Raw genomic sequence first — 25659 nt, forward strand, 5'->3', positions numbered from 1 at the left:
ACAGCCTGTATTGGCTGGCATAATCTCCTTGAACATGCTTTAAAGCTTGCTGCTTTGCCCTAAAAGTTTTCATATGCGAAATGTCCATCTGGTACTCACGTTGGAGTTGCTCTCGTAAAGCCCTAATAGGAATCTTTGGGTTTGTCTCAATAACTTGTACTATATGCTCTGAAAGGAACTTATAGTCACACGCTTTGACTTTCCTTGTTTGTAGACATCGATGCTCCTTCGTGTATGTCTTAACCATCCAATCTATGTCACGCTTCCACTTACTACAATATATAACCCATGGGCATTTCTCTTCTTCATTAGTAGCAAGATTTGGTATAGTGCCCTTACACACAAACCTAACCCTATTCTTATCATTTTTCTCTAATTGTATTTCCCTTCTTGTCCTTATGGAATGTAGTTTCACTTGTGTCTTAAAGTCCTTAGATGAACTGAAAGTTTGAAAAATGTAGAAGGGCTCACTAACCAAAGCTGCATCATTTTCATAAGCCCTCTGTATGGCCCTAATAGTTTTCCTTCGCTTACCATCATTTGCCTCATCTGATGAAGACCCAGACAACAAAACCTCTGTGTTGATCACTTCTAAGTCACCTTGTTGTGTATCTTCAGGTACATTACTTTCAGAAGAACCTCCAACCCATTCTACATCCTTGTCAATGTTCATATGGAAATCTTTCATATCCACATCAACATCATGTATGAGATTGTCCTCATCAATAAAAAAATCACTATCTTCACTCTCACTATCATCATCAAACTCATCATTTCCACTGCCATTGTTGTGTCCACTACCATCATAATCATCCTCATTCTCTACATTCATTTCAAATTCAATATGGTCGACCAAAGATGGTTCTTTGTCCAAATGACTATCATTCTCAACTTCTGTTAGGTCTGGAACACTCTCATGCTCAATTGGAGAGTCATTCCACTCCAAAAACAACTGTTTGGAGCAAGCTGGTGGCTCTTTAATTTCAACAATTTTAACCTTACTAGGGTTGGGGGACATAGAATAAGTATGTAAATTTGTTTTCCCATGCTCAATATATACATCTATTAGCTTATGGTTAGCAACATACGTACCCAGATGATGAACATCCTGATCTGAACCCAAAGCAAATAACCCAAAATCCAAATCGCCAAATGGTCTCAGGAAATGATAATAGAGTAGTGTTTCGTCTGAATCAATATGCCCAAGTTCCTCCATAATCTCGTCAATGTCGTGAATGGAAAAGGTGTCAATGTCTAGTAAATCAACATAATTTTGCTTGCCTTTGATGTACTTTCTTCCAGGGAACTTTGTAAACTGTCCACCATGGTGTAATCGGACAGAGAATATCGTCGGATGTCCGGCTGTATATTCACGGAAAGATTGGTTAGTCACATTTTTCTTTTTAAGTTACTAACTGATTGAGGGAGTAAACACTTACCATATCTACGAGCAACGTCAATCTCGTCCATGGTAGCACGTATCCTCCAAGGCGCCATCGTCGTTTTCAAATGTAGGGTTCTTTCGATCAAGGGTTTTCAAGGGTTTTCAAAGGGTTTTCAAAGGTTTTGTCTGTGAAGCTTGTGTCCGATCACGTTGATCAACGATACGTCCTTTTTTTTCTTGGCGCTATAACATTGGATATGTGAAAAGACTTTTATACCCCCAACGTGCAAGGCACGTGGGGTGTCTAACGGAAACAATTGACGGAATGTGAGAATAGGGACTAGGCGGGTTACATAATTAAAAGTTGAGGACAGTCCGAGTTAGAAAAATAAGTTAGGGACCAAGCGTGTAATTTACACTAAACCACAGGGACCATTCGCGTAATTTACTCAAGGAAGAAATAACCGGTTGCTGTGAGGCTTTCAGTGATTTAAAATAATTTAGATAATAATAACGGGAAAGTGAGTAATCTAATCACATTTTAGTTTAGGAAAATGAGATATATATATACAAAAGTCTAACATTTTGGTTAGGAAATGACTTAAAAGCTAATATATTATTTGATTTATACATATTTAGTCATTAATTTTTTTTCGTCTATATTTATCCATTCAACTTGTTAAACTGTACACATTTAGTCATTATGACCGGCTACTCCAGGTTAGCCGGTAAAAAGGACTTAATAGGGTAATATATTTCTCACTTTGTACACATTTGGTCCTTAATATTTTCGTACACATTTAGTCCTTAATATTTTTTTTGTTACAAAATAAGTCATTTTTGTTTTTGTACTCATTAAGTACTTATGAATGATTTATGTAGGTTTTTCTCGCGACATCTTACGTGGGATAGTCATATGGTGGTAGGATAGGTTGAGGTAGTCCTGCTATATGCTGTAGGACAAGATACCTGGTGTGGGTCGGTTGTAAGTCATAGCCACAGAGGCTCGAGAAGTAGTTGGGTTAAGGTGGCATGCCGACAAACCCTAGTGATTCCAGTCCGATGCCTGATTGGACTTGTTGCATGTTGACATTCCAGTCCGATGATTGATTAGGCCAATGTATTTTAATCTGATGAGTGTGGGTCCGTTATGCATGATAATACGTTTGTTGTATCGAGTATTTTGGGGGAAACTCACTAATCTCTATGCTTACCCAGTGGTTTATGTTTTCAGGTTCTATCGTTGATCGTGGGAAGGCGAAGATATAACTGTACACACTCATCAATAGTGTTCAAGATTCCGTGTTTCTTATTACTCTGATTTTCAATAAATGTATTTTGGAATAAACGTTTTTTCTTAATAATAGATTTATAATTAGAGACTTTTGCCTTATTTAAAAATAATTTTTTTTTTGTTGTGAAAATGAGACGTTACACATACATATCAACAACCCTACACACTTCATCAATGATTGTCCCACATTCATAAATTCATAAGTACTGAATAAGTACAAAAAGAAAAATGACTTATTTTGAAACAAAAAAAATATTAAGGACTACAAAAATATGAAGGACTAAATGTGTACAAAATGAAAAATATATTACCCTATTAAGTCATTTTTCCCAGCTAACCTAGAGTAACCGGTCATAAGGACTGAATGTGTACAGTTTAACAAGTTGAAGGGGTAAATGTGGACGAAAAAAAAACTCAGTGACCATATGTGTACAAATCGAAAAATATATTACTCTTTTAAGCCATTATCCCTTTTGGTCATTTGATAAAAAAGTCTTAAACTTTATTTTTTATTATTATTATTTTTTTTTACAGTAAAGCTAGGGATGGCAAAAGAAACCGAACCCGATGGTGAAAACCGAAAACCGACATCTTAGGGTCGGGTTTGGGATCGGTTAATCGGGGCCGGAATCAGGTTTGGTATGCTTTTAGAAAATTTTCACAGGTTTGGTTACGGGGATGGTAAACAATATATATATATATATATATATATATATATATATATATATATATATATATATATATATATATATATATGAAAAACTACAATAAAGTCCCTACATATTGGCCTCATAATTGATTTAGTCTCTCTCTCTCTCTCTCTCTCTCTATATATATATATATATATATATATATATATATATATATATATATATATATGAAAAACTACAATAAAGTCCCTATATATTGGCCTCATAATCAATTTAGTCTCTCTCTCTCTCTCTCTCTATATATATATATATATATATATATATATATATATATATATATATATTTATTCAATTAAGTCTCAAATACTGGTAATTGTATTCAATTTAACCATTTGACCTGTTCAACAGGTCATCCAACTTTCAAAAATTACACTTTTTGCCCAGATTTCAAAATGTATTACAAATTTTGTCCGAAATTTACACTTTTGGCCCATATTTAAATTTTGTTACAATTTTGATCCAAAATTTACCATTTTTCCCCAAATTTTAGAATTTTATTATGAATTCATCATAACTTTAGTTTTCCTTACAACTTTTTTTTCTCAAAGAATTGTTTCTAATATGTTTTTTCTTTATGAAATCATATTTATACAAAAAAAACGTATTTTCACTTAAAAATGTTATATTTTCTATATAAAAACTTTTTTTAAAAAGTTTTTTGTATATGAAATATCTAGTTATAAAATAAATATTTATTAAGTATATAAATATATACAAATCGGTTTTTATAAAAAATGTATACAAAAACGTAGATAATTTATTTTATCTATGTTTTCTAAAATACGTTTTTGTATACACTATTTTATCTATGTTTTCTAAAATACGTTTTTGTATACATTTTTTATACATTTTATCTATGTTTTAGAAAACATAGATAAAATAGTATACAAATCGTATTTTATAAAAATTACACTATTTTATAAAAAATACGTTTATAAAATCGTAGATAAACGTATTTTATAAAAAAAAACATAGATAAAATAGGTGTATTTCCTTGAGTTATCTTCTTTGTTGTGAAAGATTTAAAGATAATTTCTTGAAATAACTTCCTGTTTATTTGTATTTGTAGTGCTAGTGTTTTGACATTTTTTTTATTCATAGTACTTAGAGTAATAGTGATATTATGATTTATGAATGCTAATGTGTTTATTTATTTTTTTTGCTACTAGTAACGGCTTATGTACCAGAACAAATACGTCTGCTCTTAATGGTTTTGTAAATTATCAAAATTATTTTGGATATGAATTTATGCTTGCATCACTAAGTCTAATGGTTTGTATTCTCATTGCATCAAAATTATTCTTAATTTGAATGTTAAATGGGAATCCCCATTATCCCGTTGGGATACCCGCAGACCCAATAATGTTTGGTAAACGGGTACCCATTGGAATCGGGTCGGTGATGAGATCGATTTTCATATTCGGGGATGGGAACGGGATTATCAAAACCCGTCCCAAACCTGTCTCGTTGCCATCTCTAAGTAAAGCCCTAACTACCATCAATTTTTAACACATTTACCATTTTTTCCGGTTAGCCGGTAACTAAGACTTTACCGTAAAAAAACAAAAAAATTTAGGACTTTTTGGTCAAATTGTGAATTAGGATTTTACTGTCAAAAAATAAAGTTTAGACTTTCTTGTTAAATCGTTGAAAATATTATGACTTTAGTGTATTTTCGTAGCCCAAAAACTTTTAATTGTGATTTTCGTCGTAACACCATTATTTTTCTTACTATCATCATCTTTACCCTGATACAATCACGATTAGAGGAAACATATTCAAAAGAGAGAGAACGAGAGAGGGTAAGAAGACTTGTAAAACTTTCTTCTTGGTTCGCCGCCAAATCTTGAACTGAAAAGAGGGGACAAATTGTACAAACACAAACAACACACGCCTCGTCAAAAGGGTATGAATGTGGAGAAGGGGTAAGAAGGGCAGTTTCGTTTTTTCTGGTCTTTTAGTTCTCCATTTTTAGGACTGCAAAAAGCTAACACAACCCTAGTTCTTTCTTTCTTTCTTAATTATCTCTATTTTTTTCAATGTTAGTTTGTTGAGATTAAAAAAACTATTTAACAAGAAACAAGTATTAAAGATTTCAATAGGATCTAGCTAACCATAATAAACATTTGTAACATCCGGTCCTTCAGGTAAACTTCTTTTCTTAAGAAAAATGTAATTAGTTGGGTTTTGGCCATTACGCATGGCGTAATGTAGCATCCTACGTATCGTGTGGGAGGAACATTGGATTCAGGGGCTTTAATGAATTACGCTCTGCGTAGCTCAAGCTACACATCGCATAGTGGCCCAAAGCACAAACCCTAATTCCGGGGTTTTCATTTGTGAGTTCTCACATGTAAATTTTTGTTTAGAAACTTCAAGAGCCTTACGATAATTTTGGTGAAAATTTGGAGTTGCATAATTATGTTTTAGGTGAACTTCAAAACTTAAAATAAACAATATCATAATAGTTGATGTTGATAGAAAACATGTAAAAATTACAATTGTTTATGGTTTTATGGTAAAAGAAGACCAATGATATAACAATTAATATTAATAGAATAACATGCACATTTTTTTGATTTAAAAAGCTAATGACATATTTTTTTCAATTATAGAATAAATTCTTAAGCTACAGTGTTATACCGTGACATATATGTATGGTTTGTTTCGGGAGGCTCCAACTCATCTGGAATCCGCATTGCATCTACCATCATTCACTTCCTCCTATAATTATTCACCTTCATCGTCTTCGACATTGGTTTACAACGACATTCCCTCAACATGTCAAATTACCAAAAATGATATAATTTTCCAATTATAAAATACGAAATTTCAGTTAGATTCATTAATGGTAACTCGAAACTTACTTTCATGGATTATTAGAGAATTGTACTTTGTAAGTACATTGCTAAAGCTAGGTGGTTGTCTTTATGGTATACCTAATTATAATGTTATACTTTCAAAGTACAACCCTTTATTGAGAAAAATAGAAATATACGTTTGGTTTGTGTGTGTGTCTATATGATGTACATGTTTGATTCACCAGTTTTGATAGAGTACAAAGAGATGCTACTCAATTTAACAAAAAAAAAAAATGAATGTGAATTTCTATTTCTTGCAATTGAAAGCAACATTTTATCACAAAACTATATAAACTAGAAATGACAGAAAAATGGGGTCTTTCACCCCATGGAAATCCGGCGCACCGCTGCCCCTGAAGTCCTTGAAGGACAGCGTGCGAGATCCTGCCTGGCTAGATGCCATATCTCTCCTGAATGCCCGAAGGCGATCCTCCATCAACTCCATGATCCCTTCCTTGATCAACCCAAAGATAATGGGAGTCGACTCAAGGATACCCCTGGTGATCTCTGACGCGATGAACTCGCGTAGCCCCTCATCAATTGGCTCGGAACCTGACCCCTCTCCTGAGCCGCCATCTACCGGCCTCGATCGGAGTACCACCATTCTGCAATACATCACAACAATCATTAGTGATACTGATACTCCCTGAGGGATCACATCTACTTACAAGTTCCCTGGTCTTATCTTGGCCATCCTTGGTTCGGGTACAGATCCTCTGCTTTCAGTAGTACGGGCCCATACTACCTTCCACATCTATCCGTACCTTCTTCAAGGATTGCCTCGACTCCACCAGATCCCTTTCACTATTGCTGATCACTGCTATACTCATCCTAGGCTTGCCCTAGGGAAATCTCTAGTTCCACTCTAACCAGTCCTCAGCTGCTACAGGCCTCTTTGTAATGCCAGTTAGCCATTACCCGAATACCATCACATGTGACGAGGCCCAAATAATCCTTCGAGTATCCGACTCGTCCCTACAACGGTTGGACTCAAACAAGAGCTGCGCAGTAGGATCAAATCCGGCACTCTAAGGTTATTCAACCCTAGTCACACGTGACGTGACGCATTCGCCTAATGGCTAACTCCCATTATTCAGAGTCCCACGAAGCACGAAGCAAGCAGCATTCAGATAAGGGTAACAATCTCAACTAACTCTATCACCTTCAGGAACTGAGCTAGCATAAAGTGCTAAGCTCATACTACCAGGCATAACCCAATCAGGCTATCCTACTTACTGTCTACCCGATAACTAGCATGCAAATTTTTTTTTCATACAACTAAAACACAAATAGCAGGCACATAAGGTATCACTCCTAGATCCTTAGTCCTATTCTAGCATGCTGTTCTACGAAAGCTGATAAACATAACATAAACTTGTATGGGTACTTTGGGGAATACTTACTCGAGCTCGGCCGGTCGCGCACATCACACACTTCGTTCTTTATCAAAATTCTTTTCTCAATTTTCAAAAACATTTTCTTTTAGAAAATCTTTTAATCCCTCGATTTGAGTTCAGACACCCCCGAAGGTGTGTCCGAATCCCTCAAACCAGGGCTCTGATACCAACTTGTAACAACCCAATTTTCATGACCAAAAATTTCGTTTTAAAAACATCACTTTTAGAGGATATAAAAGGACTAAAACATTGTCTGATCAAAATATCACACCAGAACCGTGTCTAAAAACCAAGTCATACATTTAATTAAAATATCAGAGTACAAATCCCAGTGAAGCTCGTAAATGCGGAAATCGGAGAGTGTGTGCGTGACGTGCCGCTACCGCGCCGGCTCCTTTCCCCTAGCTGAGGAGATACCTGAAACCAAAACTGAAAACTGTAAGCACAAAGCTTAGTGAGTTCCCCCATAATACCGCATACCATGCAACAAATAACAACCATTATTCAGCTAGGAGTTACGGGCCTTGCCCACACTCGGGAAGATACGGGCCCTGCCCACACTTCGCTAGCCGGGAGATACGGGCCTCGCCCACACTCGTGAAGATACGGGCCCTGCCCACACTTCGCTATCTGGGAGATACGGGCCTAGCCCACACTCCGACCTTGGCGAGATACGGGCCCTGCCCACACTCAACCACTAACCCATAACATACAAGTATCACGCAGACAACAAGTATAAGCAATTCTATCATATTAACACATATACCGTACTTAACTACAACAGAGATACGGGCTCGGCCCACACTCTAGCACTAGCATATCGTCTACACGGGTCGGCCTTGGTGCCTTAGACCCGTTCCTACTGGGAAGGAAACTCACCTCGAAATAGCTGCTGGTCTGTGTGGGAACTGATCACCTACTACTGCTGCTGCTGCTGCTCCGGAAACCCTCCGGCTGCAATTCCCACAATATACTCAATCAAACACTGCTCACTGACCTTTGGGTAAAATGACCATTTTACCCCTGACCTTGCCCTAAGTCAAAGTCAGAGTCAACTTTCAGTTGACCTCGACTCGCCGAGTTGGCTTTCCGACTCGCCGAGTCCCTACGTAAACGACTGCCCTGAATCCCGATCCTACCCGTCGAGTTAGGCGACGACTCGACGGGTTCGCCTTCATGACCAATACTCAAGTCCTTCATCCTACTCGCCGAGTTGTATGAACAACTCGTCGAGTTCATCTTCATCCGAAGAACACCCATGCTAAGACTCGCCGAGTTGTATGAACAACTCGTCGAGTCTGATCTTGATCTAAGGAGATTGCCTTGAACTCGCCGAGTCAGGGCATTGACTCGCCGAGTACCTCCATGGATGGGTTAAGCTTCTGACTCACTGAGTCACACCCTGTGACTCACTGCTCACTCGACACTACAAAAAGGGGACAAACTCGAAGACTCGCGAGTAGACTCGCCGAGTCACATGAACGACTCGCCGAGTCGTTGCCATGCACTCCTTAAATATACCGATTTGCTCGATTCCAGTCCATGCCATTCATAGATCTGGACTTCTAGGACACGAATCACACGTAAAGTTTCCAACTTTACGTGTGGATATTCACCAATATGGATTTTAGGGCTCAAAATGTCTCAAAAGGGTAGATCTAGGGCTAACAAGCCACATGGGGCCAAAAAGCTAACAGATCTGAGCTCCTGGAGCTCAATCTTGCATAGATCCAAAGGCCAAACGCCTTATTACGACATATAATGCACATACAAACTTGGGGAAATGACCAAGAAGGACCCAAATGAAGTTTTAAGCATAGAATCAAGGGGAAAACGGGTTATACCTCAAAGGAACTGCTGGAAGGACACAAATAATGCTTGGATGGCTTCCTATCTTCTGGATCTACTTCCTTCCTTCCTTCAAAGCCTTCAAAAGTACACAACAAAACTTCAATCTTCAAAGAACAAGCACAAACGAGGGTTGGGGAGCTCTGGGGAGAGAATGGGGGCTGGCCTGGGGCAGATAAGCTGCTTAAATAGGGTGCAAACCCCTGAAACTTAGGGTTTCATCCAACAGCTGTGACTCGCCGAGTCCAGGATATGGACTCGCCGAGTCAGCAACTTAAACGTGTCCCGGGTCCCGCATCCACTCGGCGAATCGGACCTATGACTCGCCGAGTCCAAGGCTAAAAGAAAGGAAATACTCAAATAACATTTACGTACCAGGAACCGGGTGCTACAACCCGACCCGCTCTACTCGAAACCCGAAAATTTTACCCGTTCGACACCTCTAGTACGTAGTGGGGTAGAGAATGACTGAGAGTAAGACTTGAATCGATCGCTTGTCGTTGGAGATGGAAGTGGGGAAGCTGTGATGGTCTTCGATTTAATGGTGGTGGTAGACGGAAGGAAGCAAATGTGGAGCAAGTTGGACAAGGTGAAACCAAGCTTGGCAGTGATGGCGGTCTAATGAAGCTTGGTGGAGGTTGTTTGGTTGTGGCAATCGGCTGGTGGTGGTTAAAGAAAAGGTCTTGACCTAATTTTTTTTTTATCATCTTCTACAATTGACCTCCCATAACCGAAGACTCCATGTTTGGTGGGTGATTCGATTTGGGTTTAAATTCCCCCGCTGTCTCTGTTGACCCAGTTCATCATTCCTTCCCCAATGTACGAATAGATCGGTGGGGTGTGAAGGTTTCCTGCGGTATCGATGCTGGCGAATGGTGGTGATAGTGGGGTGGGGAGTCTAGCAACCAGGTCTCTAGAAAAGGTGATGGTGGTTGCGATCTAGGTGAACTCCGACAAGAATAGTGGCTGATGATGGTGGTTCCAAATATCCGTGATGAGGGTGAAGTCGATGATGAAGGGGTTCGTTAAGATAAGAGTGGGGAATGGGTTATTTGTTTGTATTTTTTTTGTTTTAAGTTAAAAAGATATAAATTAAATTAGTTTATGTATTTCAACAGTTAAAAAAAAATAAAAAATATAAATCATAAGGGCATAAAAGTCATTTTAAGTGTATAGGGACCAAAAATAATAAAAAGATCCAATTTTGGACCACGGGTGCACCGACATTTCGTTTTGGACCAAAAACACATAAATTTGCTAACGTAAGAACCATTTTTGCAATTTTGTCTAATGAATAAACTGCATGAATAGACCAAAAAAAAAGTTATAATGCCTACGTGTCTTGTAAATTTTCAAAGTTAAAGATTGTTTTTCCTTTGTCTTTCTGGGATTGTGACCAATCGATCGTAACCAATTCAACCATGTTGTCACGTGGAAGAATATAAGACTATCCGGAGTGGATGTAAATCCACGCGTGAGTTTCCTATGTGGCACACCAACTCACCGGTGAACACCGCCCCGTGTATCGGTGGTTTGGGTGTGGAGTGATGTCTGGTGGATGGGAAGACGGGCCTTTTGATTGGTGCATTCATTTTTCCCTCACATCGGTCATTCTCTTTCTCTCTCTTCTTTTTCCCTCTTCACCACCAACCCACCGGTGAACACCATTTCCATAGCCTGGTGGGTTGGTTTTGAAATAGTCAAAAATCTACGTGTCATTTTTTTCACACACAATCCACCCGTGAGGATACCACATAGCCTAAGTTTGTCGGCAATTAATAAATGTAATTCTACTCCTATCAACTATCAAGAGCTCTATCAAATGCATGTTGATGACGATGATAGATCTCGTACCTTCTAGATCTTCATTGACCTGAAACACGCGGCATTATTCCAGCCTTCTTATTCATCTCCCATAATAAAACAACAATTAAATTAGTTTATACAGAGATGGATCGAATACACAAGTAAGTTTTATATATTAGTCTTTTCCCTATGTGTCTGATTTTCAGTCTTAAAGAATCTTATCTAAAAGAAGAAGTAAGATATACTTATTTAAAGGAAATATATAGAAACGGAAATCCTCAACTTGAAACAACATGTAGTTTAACGACCTATATTGATACTTGAAGAAGTTAAGAAAGGATCTCCAGAAGTGCTTGTAGGAGTAGCTGATGCATGGTATCCAAGAACACGCATATTCACTGAAATATTGGGAATAGGGGCCTCAAAATTAAGAACTTGAATCGCTTGTCTTATAGATGGCCTCAGACTTCGATCAGGGAGCACACACCATAATCCAACCATCATCAAGCACTTACCTTGTTCTTCATCAAAATCTCCATTCAACCTCTCATCAACTCCCGAAAGAATCTCCCCTTTTCCATGCAAACACCAAACCCAATCCACCAATCCCATTTCAGAATCCCCATCAATACAATCCCTAGCTTTCCTTCCACAACAGATTTCCATTGCAACCACCCCAAAACTATAAACATCCGATTCCTTGCTAGCTTTACCGGTTCTTACATACTCAGGTGCCATGTATCCTAATGTTCCTGCTAAATTACCAGTTGTCTGTGGACCTAACTCATGGTCCATAAGTCGAGCTAACCCAAAATCTCCAAGCTTCACATTAAATCCCGAATCTAGCATCACATTGCTTGATTTAATATCACGATGTATCACGCATTGTTCCCATTCCTCATGAAGATAAAACAAGGCAGAAGCCAAACCTAATGATATCTTGTACCTCACACTCCAAGAAAGGGGATCCATTTTCCCAAAAAGATGAGTGTCAAGACTACCATTTGGCATAAACTCATAAACTAGTAGAAACTGATTATCATCATGGCACCAACCTATGAGTTGCACCAAGTTTCTATGCCTTAGACTGCTTATGACCTTCACTTCTGTTATATATTCCTTCTTTCCCTGTTTAGATCCACTTGAAATCTTTTTAACTGCAACTACTTTTCTTTCACGGCTGAGGTATCCCCTGTAAACACAACCAAATCCTCCTTCACCCAACTTGAGGTCATCAGCGAAGTTATTAGTAGCCAAAGCAAGATCTCTGTAAGAAAATCTTTTGGGCCCTGCTCCTCTTTCAAGATCATCATTGATTGAAGACAGGTTGATTGTCTCTAATGTTTCATCTGAAGGACTCATGTGATTCCTCAAATAGATAATACTATATGCTATTATGCCTCCTGCTAGTAGAACACCTAATGGCACTGCTAACCCGACACCCAGCTTCACCTTTTGTGATGTCGTTTTATTGTCATCTTTTATATCCAAGCTTGAGTTGAACTCCCAGTACTGAAGGGTATGTCTCTCCATATACTGACCAGTGGAAGCTGTGATGCCGATAGTGACCCATGAAGGAAGAACCTCTTTGAGATCAATTTGATAAGAAAGATTTGAGTTCCCTTGAAAACTGGGGTTCCTTTCATAGGTCCAATAGACACTTAGATTCTTAGTAGAGGAATTATAAGAAACCCAAGCATTCGCAGTAGCTTTATTATGCAAACTAGCATTCCAAGGAGCATATGCAACCAAAGAAAGTGAATTCCTGTTGATTCCTACGTGTTCCATAGGAGGATCCCGAGTAGGACACTACTACAAAAAAGAGTATTACCGACGGTCAAATCCGTCGGTAATCCGTCGTAATACTCTTTACCGACAGAATTGTAACAGACCAAAATCCGTCGGTATATTCTTGTCGCTAATCGTTTGTAACGGATTTCTAACGGCTACGGAAAATTTTTAGCTACGGCTTTTTCTGTCGGTAGTAACGGATCACCGACAAAATATAGTTTGTAACGGATTACTGACGGAATATGTTTGCAACGGATTAGCAACAGAATTTGTTTGCAACGGATTACCGACGGAATCTGGAATAATTTACTAACGGATTACCGACGGAATCTCGAAATAACTCACTAACGGATTACCGACAGATTTTGTTGTGACCGATTAGCGACGGATTTTGGCATTATTAAAAAAATTTATATAAATTCATGAAAAAATAAAAGATGATTACATATTCAACACAAAAAAATCTTACAGCATTCATCAAATTTATATTTTAAAACCAATAAAATAAAAGTAAAAAAGTCCAATACTCCCAAGATCGATTTCCAGACCTCCACTCAGCAGCAAACTAATTGTTTCCAAGTCACTCGGTAGATTGATTGTCTATGGAAAACAATTACAAACTTAAAATTTTTAAAGCATGTTTATAAAGGATAATGATATGCTAAATAACTAATAAGTACTTAATGTATGACCTTTTGCTGAGTAAAGCTGTATGTGGTTCCTCTTAGCTGCAAAATTGATATGATCGAGTCAAAGCCTATAGTTTCCCTCAGCAACACCATTAAGCTTTATACGTAGATGCAGTGTTTTCATGCCTCGAATGATTTAGTATGCAGCTTTCTGCCATTAAAATAAATATTTAATTATTAAAATAAAAAAATAAAAAAAACAAACTAAGACACCCTTGTTATATATATCAAGCATGTTAAAAACAACTCATAAGCTACTTACACTAATACAACCAGCAAGAACGAAAAAAAAGTCAAAGATAGCCAATATTTGTTAATAATGGTAAAAAAAATTAATAGCAAAGAAATAGATTCTTGATTTTTTGCTTACATCATTTTGGCCACCAATGTATTTGGTTGCTGAGTGTAGAACAGGTGTTGCAAATGTTCCATCAATGCAAACAATTGCTCCTTTTGCATGACACAGCTTTGAAACTAACTCAATGTCAACACATCTTAGGAATGGATTTGTGGGTGATTCTGTGAAGCAAAGACTAACCTGTGGTATATAAATTATAAATTAGTTTATATACAAATTCTCTTTTATAACTCTGTTGTTGAAATAAAATGGATCTTTGGATAATAGATGGCAAAATGGACAAGTTTTAGGGTCAAATCTTCTGGATTTTGTCAAATTTGGTCTTTTTTAAAGGATTTTGTCACATGTTTGGTCCTTTCCCCAGGTAAAAATGACTACTTTTCACCTTAAGGTTTTTTTCTTAACAAATTTTTATCACCACTAGGGAGCAAAGTAGTCATTTTATATGTGATATGGACTAAAAGTGTTATGGAAACCTTGAGTAAGGACCAAATTTGCAAAAAGATTCTATTTTGGAAAAGATCTGAAAATAAAAATAAACACAGGGACCAAAAAATGTAATATAATCTTTTATAGTTAACTCATTTGACCTGTTAGAGACAAAATACACCCAAAACGACCAATTTCATGGTAAATATATTAAAAATACCACCTCCATTTTGGAGAAAAAAACTAACTCAATCTACAAAAAAAAGCAATAAAGTTGAATTTAATTTTGTACTGCTCACTATGTGGTTGTCTAATGCAGCTTCAATGCCTGCATAATCTGCAGGGTCAAGAACAGTTGCCTGCATAATGAAATAACAAGTGCATTCATATCAAATATTTAATTATTAAATATTTAACAAAAAAACAGAAACGAAACTTTCCCCGTTAAGCCTTATACATTTTATAATTAGAGCATTTGGTGTGAAAACAAATTTCAGTATCTTGTTATTAATAACAATATGGAACACATCAATCATGTGAAATGGTCGGATTGGAATTCGAGATTCCTGTCCATGAAATCAATTAGTTTTAAAAAAGAAACATCAGGCCATCAGGGCGTGTTAGTTTTGCGGATTCTGATGGAAACAGAAAGAATAAAAATTCATGATTCCGTTCCATATGGAAGGGACTCAATTCCATTATATGGCTGGCAGAGTTATCTAGGGTTCCATTTTGAGTGTGGTTACCCTTCCCAATCAAATGGATTTCCTCTATTGCAGGTTTAGGATTCTACTAAATAACAAATGCATCGATCAGCAAAAACAGATCATAAGTAAGATGGTTGATATTATTTTACATATGAGTTGACCTTTTTCTGAAAAAGAATGTTCAATTCAATTTAAAGAGAATCATAAAGTTGCTCATTCCATTCCTTTATAGTTCCATTCCATCATTCCAAAAAGACCCTAAGAGATAAAACAGAATAATCCGGGAGGGATTACTTTGTATGGATGGATGGTAGATAGGAGTCTGATAAACCCCATCTTCTTTATTGAGTTGTCTCTGGTTCGACTTTGCCATGATTATGTCAAGATTGGTACTTGGTTTGTGATTATTATGGGTTCTATTCGATGATACCCAGAGAACATAGAATGAAGGAAAATGTATTAATGTATAACTGTCAATACAGTTATAATTGCATTCTATGAGAGGAGGAGTAAAGTCTATTGTTTTTCTCTAGAAGAAGGGCTCATTCCTGTATAGAGTTAGAGTTGTATAAATAAGAAATTTTAAGTTTTTAGCTTCTTGTGGTAATCTGAATATAAAAGTTAAGGCAATCATATGGAAGTAATCAGAATATACCAAAAACCGAAACTGCAATTATAACTGTATATGGTCCAGGTTATTGCTGAGGTGGAACCAAAAACCGAAACTGCAGCAAAGTAAAACCATCAATATTCATCTATAAACATCTATTGAACAATCTATCAAGATTCAAGATTCAAGGGCAATATAAATTTTACTGAGTTTCCATATATTTAGAAGAACAAACAAAGCTTAAGATTTTTCTTACATTCCTCTTACTATAGCAAATTCACATCATTGATAAGGTAAAAGACAAAATGCAACTGTTCCTTGTTTATGAAAAATGTTAACAGAAGAAATATGATTCAGTTACTTTGGTGGTTGTTATTGCTTAGTGAAGATTCTAATTGTGATATTATATGGCGAAGGGGGTGTTGCATTGTATCCTACATTAGGTTTTTACAAACATTTGCTGGTGAAAATCCAATTTGTAATCTCCTTACACACATATATACCCATAGAATGATGAAATACTACTTGTATTCATGTTCTTGATTCGCTATATACATATACACCCCCTGCGAGTGTTTTTCCTACGCCCTCCAACGATCAAGAACTACAGTAGAGTTCCAATTGGAGTTCATTGTCGGAGAAAACTCAAATACAAACAAGTTTACTCCGATTACCAGGTTTAAAGCTCCGCATATGTACTTGATTAGATAATAATCGTGTCTATGGAATAGTCAGGAGCATCTAATGAATGATTTAAGATCCATAAATTGGTAAACCTAAAAAAGCAAGGGGGAGGATTGCAGTACTCAAAGAATTAAAGAGCATGACCTAGTTGAAGTCATAATGCAAATCCATACCTGTGTTGTAAGCTATTCAAAGAGAAGCAGTACTCAACGAATTCCAGAAGTCGGAGCGGTCGATGCCTTCAGCTCCGTTGACGGCGGCGGCGGCAAGAAAGCCAGAGCTCGGAGGCGATGCTTCGACTTGTCGGCGTTCGTTCACGAGTTCAGGGAGTCTTGATTTAGGTCAAGTTGATACGAAGCACATACCCCGTGAAATACCCCTTTTTTTATTTTACCGGATTGCCCTTACGATTAAAAACTAAAATATTAATTTACCAACCCATTACCGACGGAGTTTCAAATTTGTTGATTTCCGTCGGTAAACCGTCGGAAATTGTAACAGATCACCGACTGATTTTATTCTGTTGCCAAACTGTCGCAGATACGTTGCTAATATCCTAATAATTTTACTGTCGGAAATCCGTCGGATTATCACTAGTTGTTGAGTTAAAGAGGCCTAGAAAGCCAGCAGCTGAGTTAAGAGGAGTTGTGAAACCAACTGGAGCAAGAAAGAAAGCAAGGCCATGGCCATAGGGGACAAACTTTTGGGTGTCGATTACAAAAGAGAAATGAGTAACAAAATCTGAAAGCTTTCCTGAATTTGAATCCCATAAGGGAACTCTCTGTTTATAAAGGACTTGGCCAACACGACAACAGTAGACAACACTGTTGAATTCCACAGCTCCAAAAGAAGGCACTGCATCGCCTATATAGACCACTTCTTTTGCATCGGAATCAAAACGAGCTACTTGGAAATAAACCGAGTTAGATATGGGGAAAATCAACATAAGAAAATAGATACAAGATGTAATATCAGCATACATCGTTCCACATGAGCAAAAGGAAGCCATGATTATGCAGATATGCGTCGGAAAGTCTCAACATGAAATTAGCATATGTTAATTGTTAAGACGTAATTTTGGAATTTAAATTCTGATTTTATAAGATCTATATATGAAGCTAACCAACATGATTACATGAAATTTTTTAACCAAAGACAGTCGGAGTATTACGCTTGCTTTGCATATTTTCCTTTTATGGGTCCTACGAATAAAGATATATAAATATGTCATAGTGAGTTTTTTAAATTGTCAAAAGCCATGCGGTGGACTAATAGAAATAAAGATGATTTTTAAACAATATAATCTAGCTGAGCTGTAACAAATTATGCTGGTTATCATGTAATCCTACCGAATCATCAGCAAATACATCGGAAGAGTTCATGAAGACAACTTTGACAAGCAATATATATACTAGGATGGAATGCATCAAAGGCAAGGCCGGGTCCACTAGGTAGAAATTTCAATGCCTCACCCAGAATGAGTAGTAATGTTCCAAACAACGTTCTGACATGACAAAAACAATCTGATGTTTGACACACTAAAATAAATGGTGTGATAACTGATAAATCACAAAACGTGCTTAGTTGCCAGTCATGTGGAAGAACACATTAATATATATTTTTTTATAAAAGTTTATGATTGACAAAATATAAATCAATGAGTAAAAGTTATGTATATGCAGAACATTTATAGTTTTGAGTATTTATAAAATATTAATATTTCCATTTTACTAAGCCTATGAGGTCTTCTTTGTGATAATGACTTAGAAGACCATTGAAGTTTCAAATTTGTTCAAAAAACACAATTTAAGTATTACATGTTCAAAAAACACCATCAAACTAAGACATATATTCAAAAAACACCAACGAAATACATATTATGTTCAAAAAACACCATCTTTATGGTTTGGGGTAACTTACATGTTTAGCCCCTAACTTTTTTTTTCTTAACTCGGACAGTTCCTAACGTTTGTATTTATTTTTCCTTCGGACCATGATCGAGTTAAAAGACTAATATACCCTTATTAGTTTTATTTAACATTTATTTTTATTACTTGTTAATTATTTATACAATTGATATACTATTAATAAATAATAACATAAATTGTATAAATAATTAATAAATAAATAAAATAATGTTAAATGAAAGTAATAAGGGTATCTTCGTCTTTTAACTCGATCAGGGTCCAAAGTCGAAGCAAATTTAAACTAAATGAACTGTCCGAGTTAAGAAAAAAAATTAGGGACTAAATATGTAAGTTACCCCAAACCATAGAGATGATGTTTTTTGAACAGAAAACATGTACTTCGTTGGCGCTTTTTGAACATATGTCTTAGTTTGATGGTATTTTTTGAACAAGTAATACTTGAATGATTTTTTTCTAACGAATTTGAAACTTTGATGGTCTCTTTAGTCATTTTCCCATCTTCCTCACCTAAGTTCATCTCATGTCACTCCCCATATTCATCTCTTCGCCTCCCTTTTATCTAGGAAATTACCACATCTTATTTATTTTTTAAAAATGAAACTAAATACAAGATTAATTTAAAATAAATGTACGATTAACTTACATATTAAAAATAAAATTAATAAAAATTATGTTTTTTTTATTAATCTTAACTAAAAATTAAATTACATAACTAATAGTAAAAGAAATTATCATTCCGAATCCTCGTCGACAATACTTAGTTGAGTTTTGTAAATGTGTTTCACCAAATTAACATGTATCTCCGTGTCAAAACGGTTGGCTTGACCAACACGAGTTAAGTAGTTGACTTTGTTAAACTCTATGGTTCTAACCGAAGGCATGGCGTGGCCTGAATAGAGTATATTTGTTGCATCAACATCAAAACTGTTGATCTTGAAATATACTGATTTAGACAAAGGTAACAAGAATAAGAAAAACATATAAAAAACTAATTGAAGTCCTAGAGATGATGGACTACAGAAAGAGGTAGCCATGGTTAAGCAAAAACTTAACACACAGTGTATGTGTCAATGGCACCTGAATATGTTTTGATAAATACGATGAAGGATCGATGCTTATTATATAATATGGATGCCAATGCATACAAACCTTGATCTACAAGTTTCACCTAATGCCTTATTGATTTTATATAAATATTCATAGGTTCGTGAAGATAGAGTGGGAATTAACTAAGCAATGAACAACTAAGCGCTTCAAGTCAACATAGGAGATAATTTATGTTAAAGAATAAAGTCGCTGATTATACAAAAAAAATTATGATAATGGGATTATGTCTCTTTCTTGATTAATTTTCAAAGTTGAAGACTCTTTTTCCTAGGTTTTTCTGGGATTGTGACCAATTCAACCATGCTGTTATGTAAAAGAATATAAGGTTGCCTGCAATTGATAAATCTAATTCTGCTCCTATCAAGAGCTCCATCAAATATATGTATGATGATGTTAGACCTTGTACCTTCTTCTAGATCTTCATTGACCTGAAACAGGCGGCATTATTCCTGCCTTCTTATTCATCTCCCATGATAAACAAGTAACAGTTGGAGGAGATAAATAATTACATTAAACTGAGATAAAATATGCAAATAAGTTTTATATATTAGTTTTTTTCCCTATGTGTTTAATTTTCAGTCTGAAAGATGAAGTAATACATATTTAGTTTAGATGAAATATATTGAAACAGATATCCTCAACTTGAAACAGTATGTAGTTTAACGACCTATATATATATATATATATATATATATATATATATATATATATATATATATATATATATATATATATATATATATATATATATATATATATATATATATATATATATATATATACTTGAAGAAGTTAAGATTGGATCTTCAGAAGTGCTTGCTTGGTATCCAATACTCCACCCCACACCTGTTCAAGAACCAACCCCAATCGTTTTGTAGGTCATCTATTGTTTACTTTGAAGGAGACCTTCTTCTCCAGATTCGGTGGTGTGAACCTCATTCCCAACACCCTTCACTTGTTATGCTCTCCCATCTTTGACAACAAAATTAAAGAGCGTGTGAATGAGGGATTGATTCAGTGTTGATCCAACTAGATGATAGTTCATCCCCCAATTCCAAACCCCAGATGCCCAAATCATCATCACTACCAAGACAAGAACCATTCTTCTAAATCGATTTCCTCCATCTAGCTAAATCACTCCATTTACCCACCTGGTTTTCAAAAATCTCTAAAAAAATAGTCACATTATAAAATCATCACAATTGTCATCCTGATCTTGCTGTTGAAAACTCAAAAAGCCCCCCCCCCCCCCCCCCCCGATTGGAATCTTAAAGGTATCATCTTCTTATCCCTGTTTTTATTGGTGCACTTGTGTTCACTAATGATGTTTTTTTTAAGCATGAATCTCTTGAATACAAGATAAGAAAAAGAGAAAGCATGCAAACACATAGAAATAGCTTATAGAAACAATGACATACCCCTTAGTTACTTCCGAATCATATTACATCATTAACAATGCATCAACACTTGTTACTTAAAAGATGACATCGATAACATATATTGAAATTACAAACTTTTGCCCGACATTCAAGAACCAAACGACCATTAATATCACAATTACAAGTAGAACACACATATTTGGGCGTTCTCTTTCTTCGAACATATGTTAATGGATGTTTGTGATAGGAAACGTTTATGCTGCCCTCGTACACCATGTTTTGATAATAATCGAGAAGACTAATGCATAGAGGGTGAAAAGAATTTTTACATTTTTGACAATAATACATGGGGAACTTGGGGTGCATTTCCGTCTCACATACATCGCAAAAGAAATCTTCGGGATGATCCATGATTGGGGGATACATCAATGGGATTTCATGTCCTTTGCAATACCTATGAGCAATGGAATTCGGCATCCTCATTGCACAACGCTTGCCCAATATGAAGTTACAAGCCTTACAAGCATAGCTCATCCTTTCGGACCATGAGTTGCACATGCTACAAAGAGGTTCGCGATCAATAACCTGGATAAGATGATGCTTGTGGGATTTATGTTTGATGCTTTTGGGTAGAAATGCACAGTTGACACAGAGGTAGAACTTGCAAGTTTGACACTGGTAAAAAAAATTGTTGCCACCGCTGAAACAACCATTGCATTGATAGATAGACGCATGTTGCAACGTCAAGTGAAGCAAATGAGGTGGATGAAGTAGATGTTCTAATCTGAGGGGTAAATCGGCACAATATTTGTGGAGAGTGAATGAGCATCCATCTAATTTGCAACTATAGTACGGAAGTGATATGTGTCGTACACATCCATGACATACCTCTAATCGATCACTACTACAACCAGACATGTCAGCTTGATGTTTGACATTAAGAAATAATGGATGACGATGACTCCAATGGTTAATCATAGTTTTTCGATCAGCATCATCGTCATCATCTGGTGCTATCATTCCAGAGTGTAGTAGTTTCAATGGATTTGTAAATGCATTTGACATGGGAAATTGCAGCAAATTATCTACCTCTTCATCAGCAATGGAAGTACTTGGACCATCTCTGAAACCACATATAATTCTTAGTTAATTTCAAGGAGCAATTTTCTTAAACATAGAAAAGGAAATTAAAGAAGATTTACCTTGGAGTAGAAGGTAGCTCTGCATTTAAGGCGCATTTGATATGGCAAAAATATCTACAGTTTTCACAATGGTACAACCAATCATTCCGTCGGATGTAAATGTTGCAAAATTCGCAATAAAAAGAGAATTTATAGAATTTTTCTGGAAGAGAATAGACCAGAGTGAGTGGGTGATTAGGGTGATGATGCGGTCGATGGATGGTAGGGGCTAAGGAAGCACAAGTCTTGTGGATCCAAAAGCCACAACTGTCGCAAAGATAGAACAAACCTTTATCCTCAGTGTTACAAGCATCACACAGGAATGCAGCGGGTCTTAACTGAAGGGATAAAGTGTGTTGTGGATGACCTTCATGTTCAATCTTGATCCTTGTCCCCTCCTTGATAACATCAGCTTCCACCTTGCGACCAATCTCAACAACACAACAATCTATGCAAGCATTAAACTTAAAGTTGTCCTCTGGTTTTCTAAAATTATAATAAAACCCCCTACCTAGGTTTACATTACAACAAACATCACAAGTCCAAGATCTGAAATCTTTTACAGGTCCGCGATCCCGTAGCGTTAGAGGATGCTCATACAAGGAAGGCAGATTGATAGTGAGCGGAAGCTGTGCGCATGCTTTATGCATAAAGTGACGACATGGCATGCAAGCATATGCAAAGCCACTTGATGATATAGGTTTTTGACATGCATAGCAACCTATTACACCACCACCACCACGATTCTCCAAACCAGCATTATCAATCGTCTCTGAGTTGACAAGCTTTAATGGATGATTTTTATGACTAAAATGATTAATCTCTTCCATATCTTCTCTCTCTTTTGTGATATCCATACGAGCTGAACATCAATGGCAATTGAAAGATTTGTTACCCTGAACTTTAAATTAAAATGTGGCAGATGCATCACTCGAGGAATCAACTTAATTACTTCTTCTAATTAAATTGCTTTGCTTCCAAGTAGTCTTTTTAATTAAGATGCTGATTAATAACAACATTCTTTGCTTTTCTTATATACCAAGTTAGCATATGATGCATCTCCTTCAAAACTGTCATACATCTCTTCTTCCGATTGGAATTAATTTCTTTCTTGCATACCAGGTTAACATGCATTATGCTTTCCCTGCACATTCAAAATTGACATACGCCTCGGGGTTTCATTTTCTTTGTTTATTAATATGATTATATCAAATAACATTTCAGCACTTTTTCTTAGATTTAGCAAATGGATCAACAACTCAGGACCACGTTTTTTGTTTGTATCACTCTCTCCTTCACAGCTTTAAGGTAAATACATTGAAGTAGAATGCTAAAACAACCGAATACATGAAACTACATTGCTATTATTTTCTTTTTAATTTATTCTCCATTAATAACTTTTTACTTTCAATCACATTTACATTGTTTCTGTTTTCTATTTTTTTTCATTAATTAATTAAACCTAAATATAAGTTTTTCCTATTAAACGATTATACTTTGAAAAAATTGTACAACTTGGGACCATTTTCCTGCAATTGTATATGCAGTGACCATTTATGTAATATACTTTATTCCTGTAGGGGCAGAATGGTCATTTTTGAAAATAGATGGAATATCCTTCAAAAAGTCTATCCATTTATATCAATGAAAATTGTTTTTTGGATAACACTGCTATAAAACTGGAAGTAGAATACTAAGACATACGAAGACATGAAAGTACATTGCTATTACCTTCTTTTTAATTTTTTTTTCTCAATTAATAACATTTTACTTCGAATTATATTTACATTGTTTCTGTTTTCTATTTTTTCCATTAATTAATTAAACATGGATAAATGAAAGTAAATTGCTGTTACCTTCTTTTTAATATGTCACTCAACAGAGAATCACATCTACAAGTGAGAAAGACAAATCGCAAAAAGGCCTAAAAGCACTAAATCACAGACATATCGATTGTTGGGTTGAAGACAGACAATTTATGGATTCGGAGGCGGCAAGAGCGTCAATGGTTTTGTTAGTCTGCTTATTGATTTTTGCAAATCGTAAATCAAACTCAAAGAAGTATGAACAACATAAAATGGTTAATAGCATATATATACAAATAAAAAACCTAAATCCGATTCGAAAAAAAGAGAATTGAAAGACAAATTCACCGTCTTTAACCTCCAACCCACCCAAATCCATCTATTATACCAGTTTCGAAAAAGATAAAGAGCAAAAGAAAATTAGGGGAAGAAAAGAAAGGCAGCTAATCAGTGGGGGAGAGGAAATCATCTCTGACTTTCATTTCTTCCAAGGAGGTCAGTGGGGATCGATTGATCCCAGAAAGCCCCCAATCCATTTGTGGGATCGATTGATTCCTGCGAAACCAGTGGGAATGAGAAATAGAGGACACAAAAATGATGGTTGCAACGTCGTTTGCTTTTGTTCTCTTTCATCGGAGGTGCAGAAGGAGTCTGGCACGCCGACGGCAGTGGGAGCGAGTTGGGGGAAACGAGAGTTCACTTGTTGATGAAAGGAAGAAGAGTAAATTACGCGAATGGTCCCTGTGGTTTAGTGTAAATTACACGCTTGGTCCCTAACTTATTTTTCTAACTCGGACTGTCCTCAACTTTTAATTATGTAACCCGCCTAGTCCCTATTCTCACATTCCGTCAATTGTTTCCGTTAGACACCCCACGTGCCTTGCACGTTGGGGGTATAAAAGTCTTTTCACATTTCCAACGATCTTCAAATACTAATTTTTCATCAGGATCGAACCTAATTTAGAGTTTCTTTCAATCCTCCATCGTTTGAAGCGGTTACACCTACGGATGTTCAAATCAAGGATGGTTCAATGCGATTGTGGGCGTGCTGCTGTAATTCGGACTTCAACTACTAACAATAATCCAGGAAGACCCTTTTACGCATGTCCAATTAAGGTATGTTGTAGTTGAGAATTTTGTAATCGTAACCCTAGATGGGGATATCACTGTATGCGATTATAGGTATTGTAACCGTGGCTTTTGAAATTGACAGGAACCACGTAAAGGATTTATTGCTTGGGTAGATGATGATGAAAAGGATCATGGTGACAGATTGACAATCTCCTGGCTTGTGAGGTTGAACAAGAAGCTGAAAAATGAAAATCTTTTCTTGAAAATATGTTTATTTATTAGTTGGGTATTGTTCTTGGTGATACTTGTTTACAAGTTGTAAGGTGGGGATGATTTGTTATTGTAATGGTAAAGTCTTCTGTAATGGTTAGGTTGTAGCAATGTATGTGATGGTATCATTATCTGTAATGGTTAGGTTGTAGCAGTGAATGTGAAGGTATCCTTTTCTGTAATGGTTAAGTTGTGTATGTATTGTAATGCAGATGGTTAAGATTTTTAAGATCAATGAAAATGGTGTTTATGTATTGGTTAGGTTATCTATGTATTGTAATGCAAATGTACTGTAATGGTTGTAGCAGTGTTGTATTGATTATGTTTTAAAGTGATGTATAAGCAGCATA

At 36.2% G+C, this 25659-nt stretch overlaps 2 protein-coding genes and 1 long non-coding RNA gene across 4 annotated transcripts; all 3 read right to left on the bottom strand.

Annotated features, from left to right (window-relative positions):
* Positions 1-11542: 11542 nt before the first annotated feature.
* Positions 11543-13088, bottom strand: LOC128129518 (L-type lectin-domain containing receptor kinase IX.1-like). Its single transcript, XM_052767984.1, has one exon. It carries the CDS (start codon positions 13086-13088, stop codon positions 11601-11603), a length of 1488 nt encoding a protein of 495 aa, XP_052623944.1. The 3' UTR covers positions 11543-11600.
* Positions 13089-13514: 426 nt separating this feature from the next.
* LOC128129516 (uncharacterized) lies at positions 13515-16927 on the bottom strand. 2 transcript variants are annotated; one of them, XR_008227476.1, is made up of 6 exons: positions 16742-16927; positions 15930-15999; positions 14867-14926; positions 14151-14318; positions 13784-13931; positions 13515-13691 (listed from the first exon to the last, which is right to left on the bottom strand). It is a non-coding gene; the product is annotated as an uncharacterized LOC128129516 (long non-coding RNA). The 2 variants fall into 2 exon arrangements; XR_008227474.1 differs by having other exon boundaries at positions 14860-14926.
* Positions 16928-21592: 4665 nt separating this feature from the next.
* Positions 21593-24658, bottom strand: LOC128129520 (uncharacterized). The gene is made up of 3 exons (XM_052767985.1): positions 22185-24658; positions 21871-22105; positions 21593-21766 (listed from the first exon to the last, which is right to left on the bottom strand). The coding sequence occupies exons 1-3, from the start codon at positions 23018-23020 to the stop codon at positions 21593-21595; spliced, it is 1245 nt and encodes a 414-aa protein (XP_052623945.1). The 5' UTR covers positions 23021-24658.
* Positions 24659-25659: the final 1001 nt, after the last annotated feature.

The sequence above is a fragment of the Lactuca sativa genome, unplaced genomic scaffold (assembly GCF_002870075.4).
Source record: "Lactuca sativa cultivar Salinas unplaced genomic scaffold, Lsat_Salinas_v11 Lsat_1_v11_unplaced_19, whole genome shotgun sequence".
In the NCBI taxonomy this organism is placed as follows: Eukaryota; Viridiplantae; Streptophyta; class Magnoliopsida; order Asterales; family Asteraceae; genus Lactuca; species Lactuca sativa.

What these genes read in the sequence shown, in the direction of transcription:
- LOC128129518 (XM_052767984.1), bottom strand. Translation starts at nt 13,088, where the DNA reads ATGGAACACGTAGGAATCAACAGGAATTCACTTTCTTTGGTTGCATAT.
- LOC128129520 (XM_052767985.1), bottom strand. Translation starts at nt 23,020, where the DNA reads ATGGATATCACAAAAGAGAGAGAAGATATGGAAGAGATTAATCATTTT. An exon ending in GAGCTACCTTCTACTCCAAG is followed by an intron (nt 22,106 to 22,184) that starts GTAAATCTTCTT and finishes ATGTGGTTTCAG; the next exon opens with AGATGGTCCAAGTACTTCCA. An exon ending in GTAGTAGTGATCGATTAGAG is followed by an intron (nt 21,767 to 21,870) that starts GTATGTCATGGA and finishes TTTACCCCTCAG; the next exon opens with ATTAGAACATCTACTTCATC.